Here is a 20,420-nt window from a genome sequence, read left to right as displayed (position 1 = left end):
AAAGTTTAGAGTGTAGGATAAGATAACCAGTCCATGCAGTATGCATAATAATACAGTTTACACTCAAAGGTGATGACTAGAATTTGTTTAGTTTTGGAGAAGAGGCTTGACCATTTATGTACCAAAGCATTCTTAAATAATTGTTGTTTTATGTTGTTTTGCTATGAATAATATTTGGTAGGCTCTGTATTGTATAACAGTACAATCATAATTTTATTTCAGCAGAGGGAGCACCCCCCTATCCACATAGCGGGAGTGCAGTGGAGAATTTGGAAAGCTTCCAGTTCCTCAGGTGGCACATCACTGACAATCTGAAATGGTCCACCCACACAAACAGTTTTGTGAAGAAGGCACAACAGCGCCTCTTCAACCTCAGGAGGCTGAAGAAATTCGGGTTGGCCCCTAAGACCCTAAGAAACTTTTACAGTTGCACAATTGAGAGCATCCTGTCGGGCTGTATCACCACCTGGTACGGCAACTGCACCGCCTGCAACCACAGGGCTCTCCAGAGGGTGGTTCCCCAACGCATCACCGGTGGCACACTGCTTGACCTCCAGGACACCGATGTCACAGGAAGGCCAAAAAGATCACCACCCGAGCCACGGCCTGTTCACCCCACTATCATCCAGAAGGCGAGGTCAGTACAGGTGCATCAAAGCTGGTACCGAGAGACTGAAAAACAGCTTCTATCTGAAGGCCATCAGACTATTAAATAGCCATCACTAGCTGGCTTCCACCCAGTTACTCAACCCTGCACCTTAGAGGCTGCTGCCCTATATACATAGACATGGAATCACTGGCCACTTTAAATAATGGAACACTAGTCACATTAATAATGTTTTATACTGCTTTACTAATCTCCTGTATATGCTTTATTCTATTCTACTGTATTAAGTCAATGCCACTCCTAATATTTTATATTTATATATTTCTTTATTCCATTCTTTTACTTTAAGATTTGAGTATTGTTGTGAATTGTTAGATACAATAGCACTGTTGGAGCTAGGAACACAAGCATTTCGCTACACCCGCAATAATGTCTGCTAAATATGTGTATTCAGTTAAACTGGAAAGCATTTGTAGGACTATAATTTCCTTCTCATATCGTTGCCTATAATATGTCTCCACACACCTAGGCCTACACTATTGATGGATTCAAGAAAAGGTTGTTTTTATTGATGTCAATTTCTCAGTGTCAAAGTACCCTGCCATTTCGATCATTTGTGTGGTATTAAAAAAGATTCTGGCAAAGTCTCCAGTCATGTAAAATGACGTAGAATTGCGTGAAATGCGTTTATAAAAGGCCACCTTTTTCCTGGACTCTAAGCTACTAAAAATGATCCCCATGTGTGCAACTTATGTAAGTGCCTCTACTCTACTGCCTTATGCCATTACTCAAATGCAATGATATGCATGCAATGCTTAATTATAAAGGTTACTTTTTCTCTCATGCGTTCCCGCACCTCAAAACTCCCCAGGGAAGCCCCCTCTCGTGCTCACTTTTTGTTCCGGCACCTCCCGATTTACAAATTAAGCACTGCTCTCCCCTGTGTCACGGAGGCTCTCCTCACTACCAAAGCTGACTCTCATCCTCTTAGATATATCCTCTGCTTTCGACATCATGAACCATCAGCTCTTCCTCTCCACCCATTCAAGCCTCAGGCTCTGCACACTCTTGGATTGCATCCTACCTGGCAGGCCACTCCAACCAGGTGACATGGAGAAGATCTGTGTCTGCACCACATACTCTCACTACTGGTGTCCCCCAGGGCTATGTTATAGGTACTCTCCTCTTCTCTCTATACAACAAGTCACTCGGCTCTGTCATATCCTCACATGGTCGCTCCTATCATTGCTATGTGGATGACACTCAACTACTTTTCTCTTTTCCCCCTTCTGACACCCAGGTGGCTATGTGTGCCTGGCAGATACAGTATGTCAGCTTGGATGTTGGCCCACCACCTCAAGCTCAACATCGACAAGACAGAGCTACTCTTCCTCCCAGGGAAGGCCTGCCAGCTCCAAGACCTCTCCATCATGGTTGACAACTCCATGGTGCCCCTCTCCCAGAGTGCAAAGAACCTTGGCGTGATCCTGGACAACACCCTGTCGTTCTCTGGAAACATCAAAGCAGTGACTTATACCATCAAACCCCTGCAACTTATCCAGAACGCTGCAGCCCACCTAGTGTTCAACCTTCCCAAGTTCTCTCATGTCACCCCGCTTCTCCCCACATTCCTTCTAGTCAACGCTCGCATCCACTACAAGACCTTGGTTCTTGTCTACAGAGCAGCAAGAGGCACTGCCCCTCCCTACATTCAGGCTATGCTCAAACCCTAGACCCCAACCCGAGTACTCTGTTCTGTCACCTCGGGTCTCTTGGCCCTCCCTCTACAGGAGGGAAGATCCCACTTAGCCCAGTCAAAGCTCTTCTCTGTCCTGGCAACACAATGGCGGAACCATCTTCCCCCTGAAGCTAGGACAGCAGAGTCCCTGTCCATCTTCCCGAAAACATCTAAAACCTTACCTCTTCATAGAGTATCTAAAATTATCCCACAGCACCCCACCGTGCACCAACTCCTCACCCATCCCCTACCCCCGTAAAAAAAGCAGTTTGAGAACAAACACTTGCTCTTGACTCCCCACTACTAGGACTGACTTTGCTTATAGGTACTTTATTGAGGAAAAATGTACTTACTATAACTGAGATACAGTGAATTCGTAAAGTATTTAGACTTTTTCCACATTTTGTTACGTTATTATCCTTATTCTAAAATGTATTAAATTGTTTTTTTCCCCCCTCGTCAATTTACACACAATATCCCATTATGACAAAGCAAATACTGTTTTTTAGAAAATGTTGCACATTTATTAAAAATAATAAATGGAAATATCACATTTACATAAGTTTTAAGACCCTTTACCCAGTCCTTTTTTGAAGCATCTTTGGCAGCGATTAAAGCCTCAAGTTTTCTTGGGTATGACGCTACAAGTGTTATGCTGGTGAATGAGGACCCAAAAGCGACTTAACAGAAACAGAGTCTTTATTCCAGTCTTAAACAAAAACGATAATCCTGGATATTATCTTAGGTAAATACAAAACAGGAAAACTGAAATCCTCTCGTCAGTAGAGAGGAACGACTGGAGACGCGACCACAGACTGCAGGTCGCTTCCGGAAGGCACAGGCCGTAGCTGACATAGACACCTGCTCACACGCAGCATCTGAAGAAGGCAAAAACACGACAGGGTGGAACAAGGACACAGAACAGCAAACATCAAACAAGGATCCGACAAGGACAGAAGCGGAAAACAGAGGGAGAAATAGGGGACAGGTGTGAAAGAGTAAATGAGGTAGTTAGGAGAATGAGGAACAGCTGGGAGCAGGAACGGAACGATAGCGAGAGAGGGAGAGAGGGAGGGGGAGAGAGAGGGATAGAAAGAGGGAAAGAACCTAATAAGACCAGCAGAGGGAAACGAATAGAAGGGAAGCACAGGGACAAGACATGATAATCAATGACAAAACATGACAGTACCCCCCCACTCACCGAGCGCCTCCTGGCGCACTCGAGGAGGAACCCTGGCGGCAACGGAGGAAATCATCAATCAACGAACGGTCCAGCACGTCCCGAGATGGAACCCAACTCCTCTCCTCAGGACCGTAACCCTCCCAATCCACTAAGTACTGGTGACCACGTCCCCGAGAACGCATGTCCATGATCTTCCGTACCTTGTAAATAGGTGCGCCCTCGACAAGGACGGGGGGGGGACGAACGGGGTGCGAAGAAAAGGCTTGACACAGGAGACATGGAAGACAGGGTGGACGCGACGAAGATGTCGCGGAAGAAGCAGTCGCACAGCGACAGGATTGACGACCTGAGAGACACGGAACGGACCAATGAACCGCGGAGTCAACTTGCGAGAAGCTGTCGTAAGGGGAAGGTTACGAGTGGAAAGCCACACTCTCTGACCGCGACAATACCTAGGACTCTTAATCCTACGTTTATTGGCGGCTCTCACAGTCTGCGCCCTGTAACGGCAAAGTGCAGACCTGACCCTCCTCCAGGTGCGCTCACAACGTTGGACAAAAGCCTGAGCGGAGGGAACGCTGGACTCGGCGAGCTGGGACGAGAACAGAGGAGGCTGGTACCCAAGACTACTCTGAAACGGAGATAGCCCGGTAGCAGACGAAGGAAGCGAGTTGTGAGCGTATTCTGCCCAGGGGAGCTGTTCTGCCCAAGACGCAGGGTTTCGAAAAGAAAGGCTGCGTAATATGCGACCAATAGTCTGATTGGCCCTTTCTGCTTGACCGTTAGACTGGGGATGAAAACCGGAAGAGAGACTGACGGAAGCACCAATCAAACGACAGAACTCCCTCCAAAACTGTGACGTGAATTGCGGGCCTCTGTCTGAAACGGCGTCTAACGGGAGGCCATGAATTCTGAACACATTCTCAATGATGATTTGTGCCGTCTCCTTAGCGGAAGGAAGCTTAGCGAGGGGAATGAAATGTGCCGCCTTAGAGAACCTATCAACAACCGTAAGAATCACAGTCTTCCCCGCAGACCGGTAATAAAGTCTAAGGCGATGTGAGACCATGGTCGAGAAGGAATGGGAAGCGGTCTGAGACGACCGGCAGGAGGAGAGTTACCTGACTTAGTCTGCGCGCAGTCCGAACAAGCAGCCACGAAACGGCGCGTGTCACGCTCCTGAGTAGGCCACCAAAACCGCTGGCGAATAGAAGCAAGCGTACCCCGAACGCCGGGGTGGCCAGCTAACTTGGCAGAGTGAGCCCACTGAAGAACAGCCAGACGAGTAGAGACAGGAACGAAAAGAAGGTTACTAGGACAAGCGCGCGGCGACGCAGTGTGAGTGAGTGCTTGCTTTACCTGTCTCTCAATTCCCCAGACAGTCAACCCGACAACACGCCCTTCAGGGAGAATCCCCTCGGGGTCGGTAGAAGCCACAGAAGAACTAAAGAGACGGGATAAGGCATCAGGCTTGGTGTTCTTATTTCCCGGGCGATAAGAAATCACGAACTCGAAACGAGCGAAAAACAACGCCCAACGAGCTTGACGTGCATTAAGTTGTTTGGCAGAACGGATGTACTCAAGGTTCTTATGGTCAGTCCAAACGACAAAAGGGACGGTCGCCCCCTCCAACCACTGTCGCCATTCGCCTAGGGCTAAGCGGATGGCGAGCAGTTCGCGGTTACCCACATCATAGTTGCGTTCCGATGGCGACAGGCGATGGGAAAAATAAGCGCAAGGATGGACCTTATCGTCAGAATGGAAGCGCTGGGACAGAATGACTCCCACGCCCACCTCTGAAGCGTCAACCTCGACAATGAATTGTTTAGTGACGTCAGGAGTAACAAGGATAGGAGCGGATGTAAAACGCTTCTTGAGGAGATCAAAAGCTCCCTGGGCGGAACCGGACCACTTAAAGCACGTCTTGACAGAAGTAAGAGCTGTGAGAGGGGCAGCCACTTGACCGAAATTACGAATGAAACGCCGATAGAAATTAGCGAAACCGAGAAAGCGCTGCAACTCGACACGTGACTTAGGAACGGGCCAATCGCTGACAGCCTGGACCTTAGCGGGATCCATCTGAATGCCTTCAGCGGAAATAACAGAACCGAGAAATGTGACAGAGGAGACATGAAAGGCGCACTTCTCAGCCTTCACGTAGAGACAATTCTCTAAAAGGCGCTGGAGTACACGTCGAACGTGCTGAACATGAATCTTGTGTGATGGTGAAAAAATCAGGATATTGTCAAGGTAAACGAAAAACAAAGATGTTCAGCATGTCTCTCAGTACATCATTAACTAATGCCTGAAAGACAGCTGGAGCATTAGCGAGACCGAACGGCAGAATCCGGTATTCAAAATGCCCTAACGGAGTGTTAAATGCCGTTTTCCACTCGTCCCCCTCTCTGATGCGCACGAGATGGTAAGCGTTACGAAGGTCCAACTTAGTAAAGAACCTGGCTCCCTGCAGAATCTCGAAGGCTGACGACATAAGGGGAAGCGGATAACGATTCTTAACCGTTATGTCATTCAGCCCTCGATAATCCACGCAGGGGCGCAGAGTACCGTCCTTCTTCTTAACAAAAAAAACCCCCGCTCCGGCGGGAGAGGAAGAAGGCACCACGGTACCGGCGTCGAGAGAAACAGACAGATAATCCTCGAGAGCCTTACGTTCGGGAGCCGACAGAGAGTATAGTCTACCCCGAGGGGGAGTGGTCCCCGGAAGGAGATCAATACAACAATCATACGACCGGTGAGGAGGAAGGGAGTTGGCTCTGGACCGACTGAAGACCGTGCGCAGATCATGATATTCCTCCGGCACTCCTGTCAAATCACCAGGTTCCTCCTGAGAAGAGGGGACAGAAGAAACAGGAGGGATAGCAGACATTAAACACTTCACATGACAAGAAACGTTCCAGGATAGGATAGAATTACTAGACCAATTAATAGAAGGATTATGACATACTAGCCAGGGATGACCCAAAACAACAGGTGTAAAAGGTGAACGAAAAATCAAAAAGGAAATGGTCTCACTGTGGTTACCAGATACTGTGAGGGTTAAAGGTAGTGTCTCACATCTGATACTGGGGAGAAGACTACCATCTAAGGCGAATATGGGCGTGGGCTTCCCTAACTGTCTGAGAGGAATGTCATGTTTCCGAGCCCATGCTTCGTCCATAAAACAACCCTCAGCCCCAGAGTCTATCAAGGCACTGCAGGAAGCAGCCGAACCGGTCCAGCGTAGATGGACCGACAAGGTAGTACAGGATCTTGATGGAGAGACCTGAGTAGTAGCGCTCACCAGTAGCCCTCCGCTTACTGATGAGCTCTGGCTTTTACTGGACATGAAATGACAAAATGTCCAGCAGAACCGCAATAGAGGCAAAGGCGGTTGGTGATTCTCCGTTCCCTCTCCTTAGTCGAGATGCGAATACCTCCCAGCTGCATGGGCTCAGTCTCTGAGCCGGTGGGAGGAGATGGTTGAGATGCGGAGAGGGGGAACACCGTTAACGCGAGCTCTCTTCCACGAGCTCGGTGACGAAGATCTACCCGTCGTTCTATGCGGATGGCGAGTGAAATCAAAGAGTCCACGCTGGAAGGAACCTCCCGGGAGAGAATCTCATCTTTAACCTCAGCGTGGAGTCCCTCCAGAAAACGAGCGAGCAACGCCGGCTCGTTCCAGTCACTGGAGGCAGCAAGAGTGCGAAACTCTATAGAGTAATCCGTTATGGATCGATCACCTTGACATAGGGAAGCCAGGGCCCTGGAAGCCTCCTTCCCAAAAACTGAACGATCAAAAACCCGTATCATCTCCTCTTTAAAGTTCTGATAATCGTTAGAACACTCAGCCCTTGCCTCCCAGATAGCTGTGCCCCACTCCCGAGCCCGACCAGTAAGGAGTGATATGACGTAAGCGATCCGAGCTCTCTCTCTTGAGTATGTGTTGGGCTGGAGAGAGAACACAATATCATACTGGGTGAGAAAGGAGCGGCACTCAGTGGGCTGCCCAGAGTAACATGGTGGGTTATTAACCCTAGGTTCCGGAGACTCGGAAGACCAGGAAGTAGCTGGTGGCACGAGACGAAGACTCTGAAACTGTCCTGAGAGGTCGGAGACCTGAGCGGCCAGGGTCTCAACGGCATGACGAGCAGCAGACAATTCCTGCTCGTGTCTGCCGAGCATTGCTCCCTGGATCTCGACGGCAGTGTTGCGAGAATCCGTAGTCGCTGGGTCCATTCTTGGTCGGATCCTTCTGTTATGCTGGTGAATGAGGACCCAAAAGCGACTTAACAGAAACAGAGTCTTTATTCCAGTCTTAAACAAAAACGATAATCCTGGATATTATCTTAGGTAAATACAAAACAGGAAAACTGAAATCCTCTCGTCAGTAGAGAGGAACGACTGGAGACGCGACCACAGACTGCAGGTCGCTTCGGGAAGGCACAGGCCGTAGCTGACATAGACACCTGCTCACACGCAGCATCTGAAGAAGGCAAAAACACGACAGGGCGGAACAAGGACACAGAACAGCAAACATCAAACAAGGATCCGACAAGGACAGAAGCGGAAAACAGAGGGAGAAATAGGGACTCTAATCAGAGGGCAAAATAGGGGACAGGTGTGAAAGAGTAAATGAGGTAGTTAGGAGAATGAGGAACAGCTGGGAGCAGGAACGGAACGATAGAGAGAGAGAGCGAGAGAGGGAGAGAGGGAGGGGGAGAGAGAGGGATAGAAAGAGGGAAAGAACCTAATAAGACCAGCAGAGGGAAACGAATAGAAGGGAAGCACAGGGACAGACATGATAATCAATGACAAAACATGACAACAAGCTTGGCACACCTGTATTTGGGGAGTTTCTCCCATTCTTCTCTGCAGATCCTCTCAAGTTCTGTCAGGTTGGACGGGGATCTTCGCTGCACAGATATTTTCAGGTCTCTCCAGAGATGTTTGATCGGGTTCAAGTCCAGGCTCTGGCTGGACCACTCAAGGACATTCAGAGACTTGTGGCTTCTCGTTGTCTTGTTGAAAGTGAACCTTCACCCCGGTCAGAGGTCCTGAGGGCTCTGGAGCAGGTTTTCATCAAGGATTTCTCTGTACTTTGCATCATCTTTCCGTTGATCCTGACCAGTCTCCCAGTCCCTGCCGCTGATAAACATCCCCACAGCATGATGCTGCCACCCCCATGCTTCACCGTAGGGATGGTGCCAGGTTTTCTCCAGACGTGTCACTTGGCATTCAGGCCGAAATGTTCATCAGACCAGAGAATCTGGTTTTTCATGGTCTGAGCGTCTTTAGCTGCCTTTTGGCAAACTCAAAGAGGATTGTCATGTGACTTTTACTGAGGAGTGGCTTCCATCTGGCAACTCTACCATAAAGACCTAATTGGTGGAGTGCTGCAGAGATGGTTGTCAACTGTGATACCTTATATAGACAGGTGTGTGCCTTTCCAAATCATATCCAATGAATTGAATTTACCACAGGTGGACTCCAATCAAGTTGTAGAAACATCTCAAGGAAGATCAATGGGAACAGGATGCACCTGAGCTCAATGTTGGTCTGAATACTTATTTAAATAAGGTATTTACATAACTATTCAGTTTTCCATTTTTTATTCTTAATACATTTGCAACATTTAAAAAAAACTGTTTTTGCTTTGTCATTATGGTGTATTGTGTCTAGATTGCTGAGGAAAATGTTTTATTTAATCAATTTTAGAATAAGGCTGTAATGTAACAAAATGTGGAAAAAGTCAAGGGGTCTGAATACTTTCTGAAGGCATTGTATGTGATTGTTCTATCTAGCTTTCTTAAGAACAGTATGTCTGGATTAGAGTGTCTGTAAATGTAAATTTCACCTGTATTCCTACACTTTAGACCTCACAGTAGATCTCAGCTTTGTTAAAAATATACTTAAGAAAAACTATTATTTTTATCATAGTGATTAAGGGGTAGAAGGCCAGCATCCCAGTCACCTCTTCCCTGTTGACGTTGAGACTGGCGTTCTGTGGGTACTATTTAATGAAGCTGCCAGTTGCGGACTTGTGAGGTGTCTGTTTCTCAAACTAGACACTCTAATGTACTTGTCCTCTTGCTCAGTTGTGCACCGGGGCCTCCCACTCCTCTTTCTTATCTGGCTAGAGCCAGTATGCGCTGTTCTGTGAAGGGGGTAGTACACAGCGTTGTACGATATCTTCAGTTTCTTGGCAATGTTTTGCATGGAATAGCCTTCATTTCTCTGACCGTTTTGAGCCTGTAATCGAACCCACAAATGCAGATACTCAACTAGTCTAAAGAAGGCCAGTTGTAATTGCTTCTTTAATCGGGACAACAGTTTTCAGCTGTGCTAACATAATTGCAAAAGGGTTTTCTAATGATCAATTAGCTTTTTAAAATTATAAACTTGGATTAGCTAACACAACATGCCATTGGAACACAGGAGTGATGGTTGCTGATAATGGGCCACTGTACACCTATGTATATATTCCATTCAAAATCAGGCATTTCCAGCTACAATATTAATTTACAACATTAACAATGTCTGCACTATATTTCTGATCAATTTTATGGTATTTTAATGAACATAAAATTAGCTTTTCTTTAAAAAATAAGGACATTTCTAAGAGACGCCAAACTTTTGCACCGTAGTGTATATCTGGACATGCTTATCATATTTCATAAATCCCTATCTATGCTGTCCCTGCAGACAAACCATCAGCAGCTCTTTGATATAGATAGATGCTTTCTCAGTGTCCCCATTTCGCTGCTCGAACGCCCCCCTCCCCCAGACGTTTCTGCACACTCTTCTCTTATCTCTCCTCTCCACAGCGTCCTTTATCAGCACCAGACACAGAGGGCCCACTTCTTGCAGCCAATCAAAGCCTGGCTAATTAGGCTATTCAAGTGGAGCCTCAATGCAAAGAACGGGCTCAATTTGAGACCCCTCAGAACACCACAGCATTTCCCTCCCTGTGGCCCTTCACCATAGTCTCACTGTTATCACTTGTGGAATAATATAGACAGACAGAGTTACTGAAACAAAGCAAGTGTCTTTTGTGCTGTGTAGCCATTTGGGCTGTACCAGGCAAGGGGATTTAAAAGGAGTTAACACTAAGGCGGCACAGTATATTCTCTGGTATCATATTCAACATGCATGACTTTCACAAGCAGCCATACTCCTCCTCTTAGACGAATCAGGAGTCAGGAGTCAGAAGCCTGTCCATGAGACACATGCAATCAAAGAGGAGGAGAGGGAAGACTAGAGAATTGCACTGACTTTGAAAAGGGGCTTTGCAGCACAAGAGAACATCCCCAATGGGCACAGATGTCAATTCAATGTCTAATTTGGATTTAAACTTGGTTGAATTGTCAACTAATGTGAATTCAACTTGAAATCAACAAACAACGCCACTATGTCATTGGATTTAGGTTCAAAGTAGATTACTTTTTGCAAATCCAATCAGTGTCCCCATGTTGATTCAACGTCATCGCATTGATTTTTGGGGGTTGATATGACAGGGAAACGACATTGATTCAACCAGTTTTTGCCCCGTGGGTATTTACATATAACATCTGAGTACGAGTTCTAAACAAGAAAACTGGATCATAACAGAGCCTGTTTTTTACTTGTCCATGCGAGTAAAGAACAATAATCTATTATAACATAGATATGTAGGTGAGAGCAGGTGCAGTACAGCTGCCTACCTGTTGTAGAGGTCATCTGGATAGCTGTCATACTCCAGGTCATAGTCAGATCTGAGAAGAGAGAGGGAAATGGTGAGAGAGAAGGAAAGATGAATATGATACGGTAGCTGTGCATTGGAGGGCGGTGAGGGGATATGATGGGTGTTAGAAGGGGGAAGGATAGAACACGGATCAATGAAGACGGATAGGTGGCTTGTCCACGGAGAAGACAGATTGATACAGACACTTAAGGCTGATGTGATATGTTTTAACATCGCCATAATCTTGTCTTGACCTGTGGAATCCCTGTTACTCTGGGGACAAAGCCTCTCTTTCCTCTTCACACTCATTGGGAAAGTGAAGTGTGCTCCCGCTCCCCCTCTTGGACCTTTCCTGTCCTAAGTCACAGTTTTGGTTGAATGGTTTTCAAAATCACGGGGGGGGGGGGGGGGGGGGCTGACTGGTCAAATAACAGGCTGTGTTCAACCAGGGAAGTCAAGCAGAAAGGGAGGGGAAACGGTCATGCTATGCAGTTTTGCTCTCAGGAGCCATTCTTCTATAGCAGGCGAGAGACCACATTTAAGACATGAAATAGAAGATTAGGGTTACAATCCCAGCACATTTTTATTACACTGGGAGAAGTGGACTATTGATACACTTAATGGTTTCAGGACTCCCCTGTATCACAGATATGGGGTAGAATGTAAACTCGCAACTATCAACTCCAGCCTTGACTCAGCCTTTGACTCTCTCTGTGAAGTGCACAATACTCACCGCCTTCATGAAAGTACTACTGAACAGTAGAGGCTCCTCAGAGGAGGAAGGGGAGGACCGTCCTACTTAGGTAATTTTTTTATTTTTATTATAGTGAAATGAAAAAAGTTGTCATTTTTAGATGAAACTATACTAAATACACTGAACAAAAATATAAACGTGTGGTGTAACTGATGTCTCTTTCCATTCATCAAATAGCGGGTGCCCAATGCACTCTTGGGGTTTGGATGCTGAAGTTATTTTGTGAGTGAACGAATGTGCCGGGTTGCCTACAGGAGCGCCTTTGTTAAGTGACTGTTTGACAATTTCAAATATTTTACTGAGTTACAGTTCATATAAGGAAATCAGTCAATTCAAAGTAATTCATTAGGTCCTAATCCATGGATTTCACACGACTGGGACTACATGTCATGTTTTGTCATTTATTATCATGTCTTGTCCCTGTGCTCCCCATTCTATTCGTTTCCCTCTGCTGGTCTTATTAGGTTCTTTCCCTCTTTCTATCCCTCTCTCTCCCCCTCCCTCTCTCACTCTCTCGCTCTCTCTTCTCTCTATCGTTCCGTTCCTGCTCCCAGCTGTTCCTATTCCCCTAATCATCATTTAGCCTTCCCTCACCTGTTCCCGATCCTTTTCCCTGATTAGAGTCCCTATTTCTCTCCTTGTTATTCGTTTCTGTCCTGTCGGTTCCTTGTCTAGAATTCATCGTGCTGTGTTTGTGTATCGCCCTGTCGTGTCGTGTTTTCCTCAGATGCTGCGTGGTGAGCAGGTGTCTGAGTCTGTCTGGTTCAAGTGCCTTCCCGAGGCAACCTGCTGTTCACCTGCTGTTCAAGATCGAGTCTCCAGTTTGTCCTCGTCATTTCGAGTGAAAGTTGTGTTTTTTGATTGTATTTACTTTACTGGATTAAAGACTCTGTTTTCGCCAAGTCGCTTTTGGGTCCTCTTTCACCTGCATGACAGAAGGAACCGACCAAGGAATGGACCCAGCGACTTCAGACGCTCGTTACACTGCCGTCGAGATCCAAGGAGCCATGCTCGGCAGACACGAGCAGGAATTGTCTGCTGCTCGCCATGCCGTGGAGAACCTGGCCGCTCAGGTTTCCGACCTCTCTGGACAGTTCCAGAGTCTACGTCTCGTGCCACCTGTTACTTCCTGGCCTGCCGAGCCTCCAGAACCTAGGGTTAATAACCCACCTTGCTACTCCGGGCAGCCCACTGAGTGCCGCTCCTTTCTCACGCAGTGTGAGATTGTGTTCTCTCTCCAACCCAACACATACTCTAGAGAGAGAGCTCGGGTTGCTTACGTCATTTCACTCCTTACTGGCCGGGCTCGAGAATGGGGCACAGCTATCTGGGAGGCAAGGGCTGATTGCTCTAACAAGTTCCAGAACTTTAAAGAGGAGATGATTCGGGTTTTTGACCGTTCAGTTTTTGGTAAGGAGGCTTCTAGGGCCCTGGCTTCCTTATGCCAAGGTGAACGGTCCATAACGGAGTATTCTATTGAGTTTCGCACTCTAGCTGCCTCTAGTGAGTGGAACGAGCCGGCGCTGCTCGCTCGTTTTCTGGAGGGACTCCACGCAGTGGTTAAGGATGAGATTCTCTCCCGGGAGGTTCCTTCAGATGTGGACTCTTTGATTGCTCTCGCCATCCGCATAGAACGACGGGTAGATCTTCGTCACCGGGCTCGTGGAAGAGAGCTCGCATCAACGGTGTTTCCCTGCTCCGCATCACAACCATCTCCCTCCTCTGGCTCAGAGACTGAGCCCATGCAGCTGGGAGGGATTCGCATCTCGACTAAGGAGAGGGAACGGAGGATCACCAACCGCCTGTGCCTCTATTGCGGAGTTGCTGGACATTTTGTTAATTCATGTCCAGTAAAAGCCAGAGCTCATCTGTAAGCGGAGGGCTACAGGTGAGCGCAACTACTCAAGTCTCTCCATCAAAATCCTGTACTACTTTGTCGGTCCATCTACGCTGGACCGGTTCGGGTGCTACATGTAGTGCCTTGATAGACTCTGGGGCTGAGGGTTGTTTCATGGACGAAGCATGGGTTCGGAAACATGACATTCCTTTCAGAGAGTTAGAGAAGCCTACGCCCATGTTCGCCTTAGATGGTAGTCATCTTCCCAGTATCAGATTTGAGACACTACCTTTAACCCTCACAGTATCTGGTAACCACAGTGAGACTATTTCTTTTTTGATTTTCCGTTCACCGTTTACACCTGTTGTTTTGGGTCATCCCTGGCTAGTATGTCATAATCCTTCTATTAATTGGTCTAGTAATTCTATCCTATCCTGGAACGTTTCTTGTCATGTGAAGTGTTTAATGTCTGCCATCCCTCCCGTTTCTTCTGTCCCTACTTCTCAGGAGGAACCTGGCGATTTGACAGGAGTGCCGGAGGAATATCATGATCTGCGCACGGTCTTCAGTCGGTCCCGAGCCAACTCCCTTCCTCCTCACCGGTCGTATGATTGTAGTATTGATCTCCTTCCGGGGACCACTCCTCCTCGGGGTAGACTATACTCTCTGTCGGCTCCCGAACGTAAGGCTCTCGAGGATTATTTGTCTGTGTCTCTTGACGCCGGTACCATAGTGCCTTCTTCCTCTCCGGCCGGGGCGGGGTTCTTTTGTTAAGAAGAAGGACGGTACTCTGCGCCCCTGCGTGGATTATCGAGGGCTGAATGACATAACGGTTAAGAATCGTTATCCGCTTCCCCTTATGTCATCAGCCTTCGAGATTCTGCAGGGAGCCAGGTGCTTTACTAAGTTGGACCTTCGTAACGCTTACCATCTCGTGCGCATCAGAGAGGGGGACGAGTGGAAAACGGCGTTTAACACTCCGTTAGGGCATTTTGAGTACCGGGTTCTGCCGTTCGGTCTCGCCAATGCGCCAGCTGTTTTTCAGGCATTAGTTAATGATGTTCTGAGAGACATGCTGAACATCTTTGTTTTTTCTATCTTGACGATATCCTGATTTTTTCTCCGTCACTCGAGATTCATGTTCAGCACGTTCGACGTGTTCTACAGCGCCTTTTAGAGAATTGTCTCTACGTAAAGGCTGAGAAGTGCTCTTTTCATGTCTCCTCCGTTACTTTTCTCGGTTCCGTTATTTCCGCTGAAGGCATTCAGATGGATTCCGCTAAGGTCCAAGCTGTCAGTGATTGGCCCGTTCCAAGGTCACGTGTCGAGTTGCAGCGCTTTTAGGTTTCGCTAATTTCTATCGGCGTTTCATTCGTAATTTCGGTCAAGTTGCTGCCCCTCTCACAGCTCTTACTTCTGTCAAGACGTGTTTTAAGTGGTCCGGTTCCGCCCAGGGAGCTTTTGATCTTCTAAAAGAACGTTTTACGTCCGCTCCTATCCTCGTTACTCCTGACGTCACTAGACAATTCATTGTCGAGGTTGACGCTTCAGAGGTAGGCGTGGGAGCCATTCTATCCCAGCGCTTCCAGTCTGACGATAAGGTTCATCCTTGCGCTTATTTTCTCATCGCCTGTCGCCATCTGAGCGCAACTATGATGTGGGTAACCGTGAACTGCTCGCCATCCGCTTAGCCCTAGGCGAATGGCGACAGTGGTTGGAGGGGGCGACCGTTCCTTTTGTCGTTTGGACAGACCATAAGAACCTTGAGTACATCCGTTCTGCCAAACGACTTAATGCCCGTCAAACTCGTTGGGCGTTGTTTTTCGCTCGTTTCGAGTTTGTGATTTCTTACCGTCCGGGTAGCAAGAACACCAAGCCTGATGCCTTATCCCGTCTGTTTAGTTCTTCTGTGGCTTCTACTGATCCCGAGGGGATTCTTCCTTATGGGCGTGTTGTCGGGTTAACAGTCTGGGGAATTGAAAGACAGGTTAAGCAAGCACTCACGCACACTGCGTCGCCGCGCGCGCTTGTCCTAGTAACCTCCTTTTCGTTCCTGTTTCCACTCGTCTGGCTGTTCTTCAGTGGGCTCACTCTGCCAAGTTAGCTGGTCATCCCGGTGTTCGAGGCACTCTTGCGTCTATTCGCCAGCGCTTTTGGTGGCCGACTCAGGAGCGTGACACGCGCCGTTTCGTGGCTGCTTGTTCGGACTGCGCGCAGACTAAGTCGGGTAACTCTCCTCCTGCCGGTCGTCTCAGACCGCTCCCCATTCCTTCTCGACCATGGTCTCACATCGCCCTAGACTTCATTACCGGTCTGCCTTTGTCTGCGGGGAAGACTGTGATTCTTACGGTTGTCGATAGGTTCTCTAAGGCGGCACATTTCATTCCCCTCGCTAAACTTCCTTCCGCTAAGGAGACGGCACAAATCATTATCGAGAATGTATTCAGAATTCATGGCCTCCCGTTAGACGCCGTTTCAGACAGAGGCCCGCAATTCACGTCACAGTTTTGGAGGGAGTTCTGTCGTTTGATTGGTGCGTCCGTCAGTCTCTCTTCCGGGTTTCATCCCCAGTCTAACGGTCAAGCAGAGAGGGCCAATCAGACGATTGGTCGCATACTACGCAGCCTTTCTTTCAGAAACCCTGCGTCTTGGGCAGAACAGCTCCCCTGGGCAGAATACGCTCACAATTCGCTTCCTTCGTCTGCTACCGGGTTATCTCCGTTTCAGAGTAGTCTGGGTTACCAGCCTCCTCTGTTCTCATCCCAGCTTGCCGAGTCCAGCGTTCCCTCCGCTCAAGCGTTTGTCCAACGTTGTGAGCGCACCTGGAGGAGGGTGAGGTCTGCACTTTGCCGTTACAGGGCACAGACTGTGAGAGCCGCCAATAAACGCAGGATTAAGAGTCCGAGGTATTGTTGCGGCCAGAGAGTGTGGCTTTCCACTCGCAACCTTCCTCTTACGACAGCTTCTCGTAAGTTGACTCCGCGGTTCATTGGTCCGTTCCGTGTCTCCCAGGTCGTCAATCCTGTCGCTGTGCGACTGCTTCTTCCGCGACATCTTCGTCGCGTCCATCCTGTCTTCCATGTCTCCTGTGTTAAGCCCTTTCTTCGCACCCCCGTTCGTCTTCCCTCCCCCCTCCCGTCCTTGTCGAGAGCGCACCTATTTACAAGGTACATAAGATCATGGACATGCGTTCTCGGGGACGGGGTCACCAATACTTAGTGGATTGGGAGGGTTACGGTCCTGAGGAGAGGAGTTGGGTTCCGTCTCGGGACGTGCTGGACCGTTCACTCATTGATGATTTCCTCCGTTGCCGCCAGGATTCCTCCTCGAGTGCGCCAGGAGGCGCTCGGTGAGTGGGGGTACTGTCATGTTTTGTCATTTATTATCATGTCTTGTCCCTGTGCTCCCCATTCTATTCGTTTCCCTCTGCTGGTCTTATTAGGTTCTTTCCCTCTTTCTATCCCTCTCTCTCCCCCTCCCTCTCTCACTCTCTCGCTCTCTCTTCTCTCTATCGTTCCGTTCCTGCTCCCAGCTGTTCCTATTCCCCTAATCATCATTTAGCCTTCCCTCACCTGTTCCCGATCCTTTTCCCTGATTAGAGTCCCTATTTCTCTCCTTGTTATTCGTTTCTGTCCTGTCGGTTCCTTGTCTAGAATTCATCGTGCTGTGTTTGTGTATCGCCCTGTCGTGTCGTGTTTTCCTCAGATGCTGCGTGGTGAGCAGGTGTCTGAGTCTGTCTGGTTCAAGTGCCTTCCCGAGGCAACCTGCTGTTCACCTGCTGTTCAAGATCGAGTCTCCAGTTTGTCCTCGTCATTTCGAGTGAAAGTTGTGTTTTTTGATTGTATTTACTTTACTGGATTAAAGACTCTGTTTTCGCCAAGTCGCTTTTGGGTCCTCTTTCACCTGCATGACACTACAGATATGCATCTGTTGATCTTAGTATGCAGGCCTAGAACTGGGACATTTTCAGTTTCCAGGAATGATGTACAGATCCTTGCGACACGGAATTATCATGCTGAAACATGAGGTGATGGCGGCGGATGAATGGCACGACAATGGGCCTCAGGATCTCCTCACGGTATCTCTGTGCATTCAAATTGCCATCGATAAAATGCAATTGTGTTCATTGTCCATAGCTTACGCCTGCCCATACCCACTAAGAAATAGTGGGCATAAGCTATACCGGTAAAACATTATCTAATTAATACAACATGCCCAAAAAACTATAGGCTATTACACCAATTTTGAATGTTACTGCATGTCAGCCGCCTGAAAAATGTGTGAGTTGACTGGGAATAAGGTAGCATACGCTCCAAATTGCATTGTGGTTTGAGGAGAACACTTACTATTTGTCAAGGTGGAGATGAGTGGAGATGAGTGGCTGAGACACTCACAGACAAGGCAGAGATGAGTGGCTGAGACCGAGGCACGCATGAACAACAGTGGATGCATTAATTCAGGCTACAAGTGTAGGCCTAATGACAATCGCAGAATGTCATCGCAATAGGTGTGGTGTAACTGATGTCTCTTTCCATTCATCAAATAACGGGTGCCCAATGCACTGTTGGGGTTTGGATGCTGAATTTATTTTGTGAGTGAACGAATGTGCCGGGTTGCCTACAGGAGTGCCTGTTTGACAATCAGATGAAAACATCATGGCTGGTTGTGTTTCTGACACATTAAAAGGTGTAGACCTTGTGTCCATAAGGCTAGGGGAAGCTAAGCGTTCCCTACGGTAAATGTATTTAAATTGCCAAAACGATTTAGCCTAATTAGCTTACTCCTGTATATAATCATTCAAAATAGGCTACTACGGGGGATGGTAGGGGACGCCATGTGCGACTGACGTGTTTTCCGTTTGCTCCCGTGGTATTCTTAAAGTTTATGTGAATTCTGCAGCAGAACCGTATTTATTTTCAAATATTCATTTGGTGATCCCTTTCCGTAAAAAACAAGACTACTTTGCTTCCGAATGTCAGCATGTCGACCAAACATAAGGCCAATAGCATGACTTTGAGAAAACCCGGCCTACAAGACCCGCTCTTATCACTGCCCTCTCCTGAGTCTGAGGGCCCGGGGACGCACACTTTAACCGGGGGCGCGGCTTGGCGGCGCTGAAATGAACATTCGAGGCCATCAAACTACTACGCTCTGAGATAGTTGAAATGAAAACACAGGTGGTTGCTACGATTGAGGCCAGAATACAGGAGGTTTCTGATACTTTAAAAGCAGATTTAACCATCCTGCGGAACGAGACTGTGCCAGCAATCACAATACTCAAAACAACAACTGCGTCACACACTACAACGTTTGAGGCACTGGAGGCCTCTGCTACTAATGTCTCCGATTTAACTACATCCCTGGAGGCTGAAGTTAAACGCCTAGCTGCGGATTTGAAAAAGGTGAAGGAGAGCTGCATGAGTCTAGAGGGATTCTCTTGCCGCAATAATCTGAGACTTGTATCGGTCCCAGAGTCCACCGACACATAGTTTTTTGGTATTGGTTGTAAGCTGTCTCAGCTTTAACTAGACTACTATTATAATTACTATTATTTTTGATTGTCTTACTACGATTTCCTTACTTCAAATTAGATTTTTGGCTGAGATCCTTTATACATTTGATTTATTTTCCCTCTCAATGCCTGTTATAAGACTGGGAATACAATTATATACATCTACAAGTGGTGCTTTTGTCATTCCGTTTGCACAAGGGATTCGCCTTTAAAAAAAATTAAATACATACCAATCTTTCTTTTTGCTGTTTGATCCACTAACAAAACACGACTTTAAAGAGCGGGACTGTGGGTTTAGGTTTAAGACCGCACTCTCACAGACATACTGTGCGAAGAGAACATGTTCTATTTAGGCTTGTACCTCGTTTGGGGAGGTATTGTCTGGGATGGGTGGAGGGGGTGGGGGTGCAAGTTGAATTGTTCAGTTCTAATGTTGTCATTCTGTCTTTTTAGTTTTTTTATCTGTTTTATTTTCTGTACTTTTTCCAAACATTTACCACCGTACATTATTACTCTGAGACAAGTTATTCTGGGGGTTTTGGGCGCTCATTGCTTTTTCATTCTATGCTCTAATGACAAGGTTGAATAACGGGAATGCCCAGAGGGGCCGAAATAATACGATCAAGTACATTTCTTGGAATACCAAAGGGGTTAACAACCCGGTGAAGCATAAGAGGGTGTTGACACACTTAAAGGGTTTGAATGCAAATATTGCATTTCTACAAGAGACTCACTTGAGGACTGGTGAGCATTTTAGGATGCGTAAGGACTGGGTTGGTCAAGTGTTCCACTCAAACTTTCATAGTAAATCAAGAGGTGCTGCTATTCTGGTTGATAAAGCTACTCGCTTTATAGCTTCTGAGGTTATTGTTGATCCTAAGGGACGATACGTCATAGTAACCGGTGAACTGTTTTCTACCCCTCTTGTTTTGGCTAGTGTTTATGCTCCCAATTGGGATGACACAAGTGTCATTTCTTCCTTTCTGTCTACTATTCCCAATTTAGATTCTCATTTGTTGATTTTAGGGGGGGATTTCAACTGTAAAATGTCCCCAGTTCCTGACAAGTC

At 47.4% G+C, this 20,420-nt stretch overlaps 1 protein-coding gene across 2 annotated transcripts in view; it reads right to left on the bottom strand.

Annotated features, from left to right (window-relative positions):
• Nucleotides 1–20,420, bottom strand: part of LOC124009412 (RNA-binding Raly-like protein) — an 81,577-nt gene that overhangs the window by 32,908 nt on the left and 28,249 nt on the right. For both annotated transcript variants that reach the window (XM_046321330.1, XM_046321257.1), the window contains exon 3: nt 11,229–11,279. In XM_046321330.1, coding sequence (XP_046177286.1) covers nt 11,229–11,279 — 51 coding nt within the window. The remainder of the gene's footprint in view (nt 1–11,228; nt 11,280–20,420) is intronic.

Source organism: Oncorhynchus gorbuscha, linkage group LG01 (assembly GCF_021184085.1).
Source record: "Oncorhynchus gorbuscha isolate QuinsamMale2020 ecotype Even-year linkage group LG01, OgorEven_v1.0, whole genome shotgun sequence".
NCBI lineage: Eukaryota > Metazoa > Chordata > Actinopteri > Salmoniformes > Salmonidae > Oncorhynchus > Oncorhynchus gorbuscha.
The sequence above is the reverse complement of the archived record's forward strand: the minus strand, read 5'-3'. Positions and strand labels throughout refer to the sequence as shown.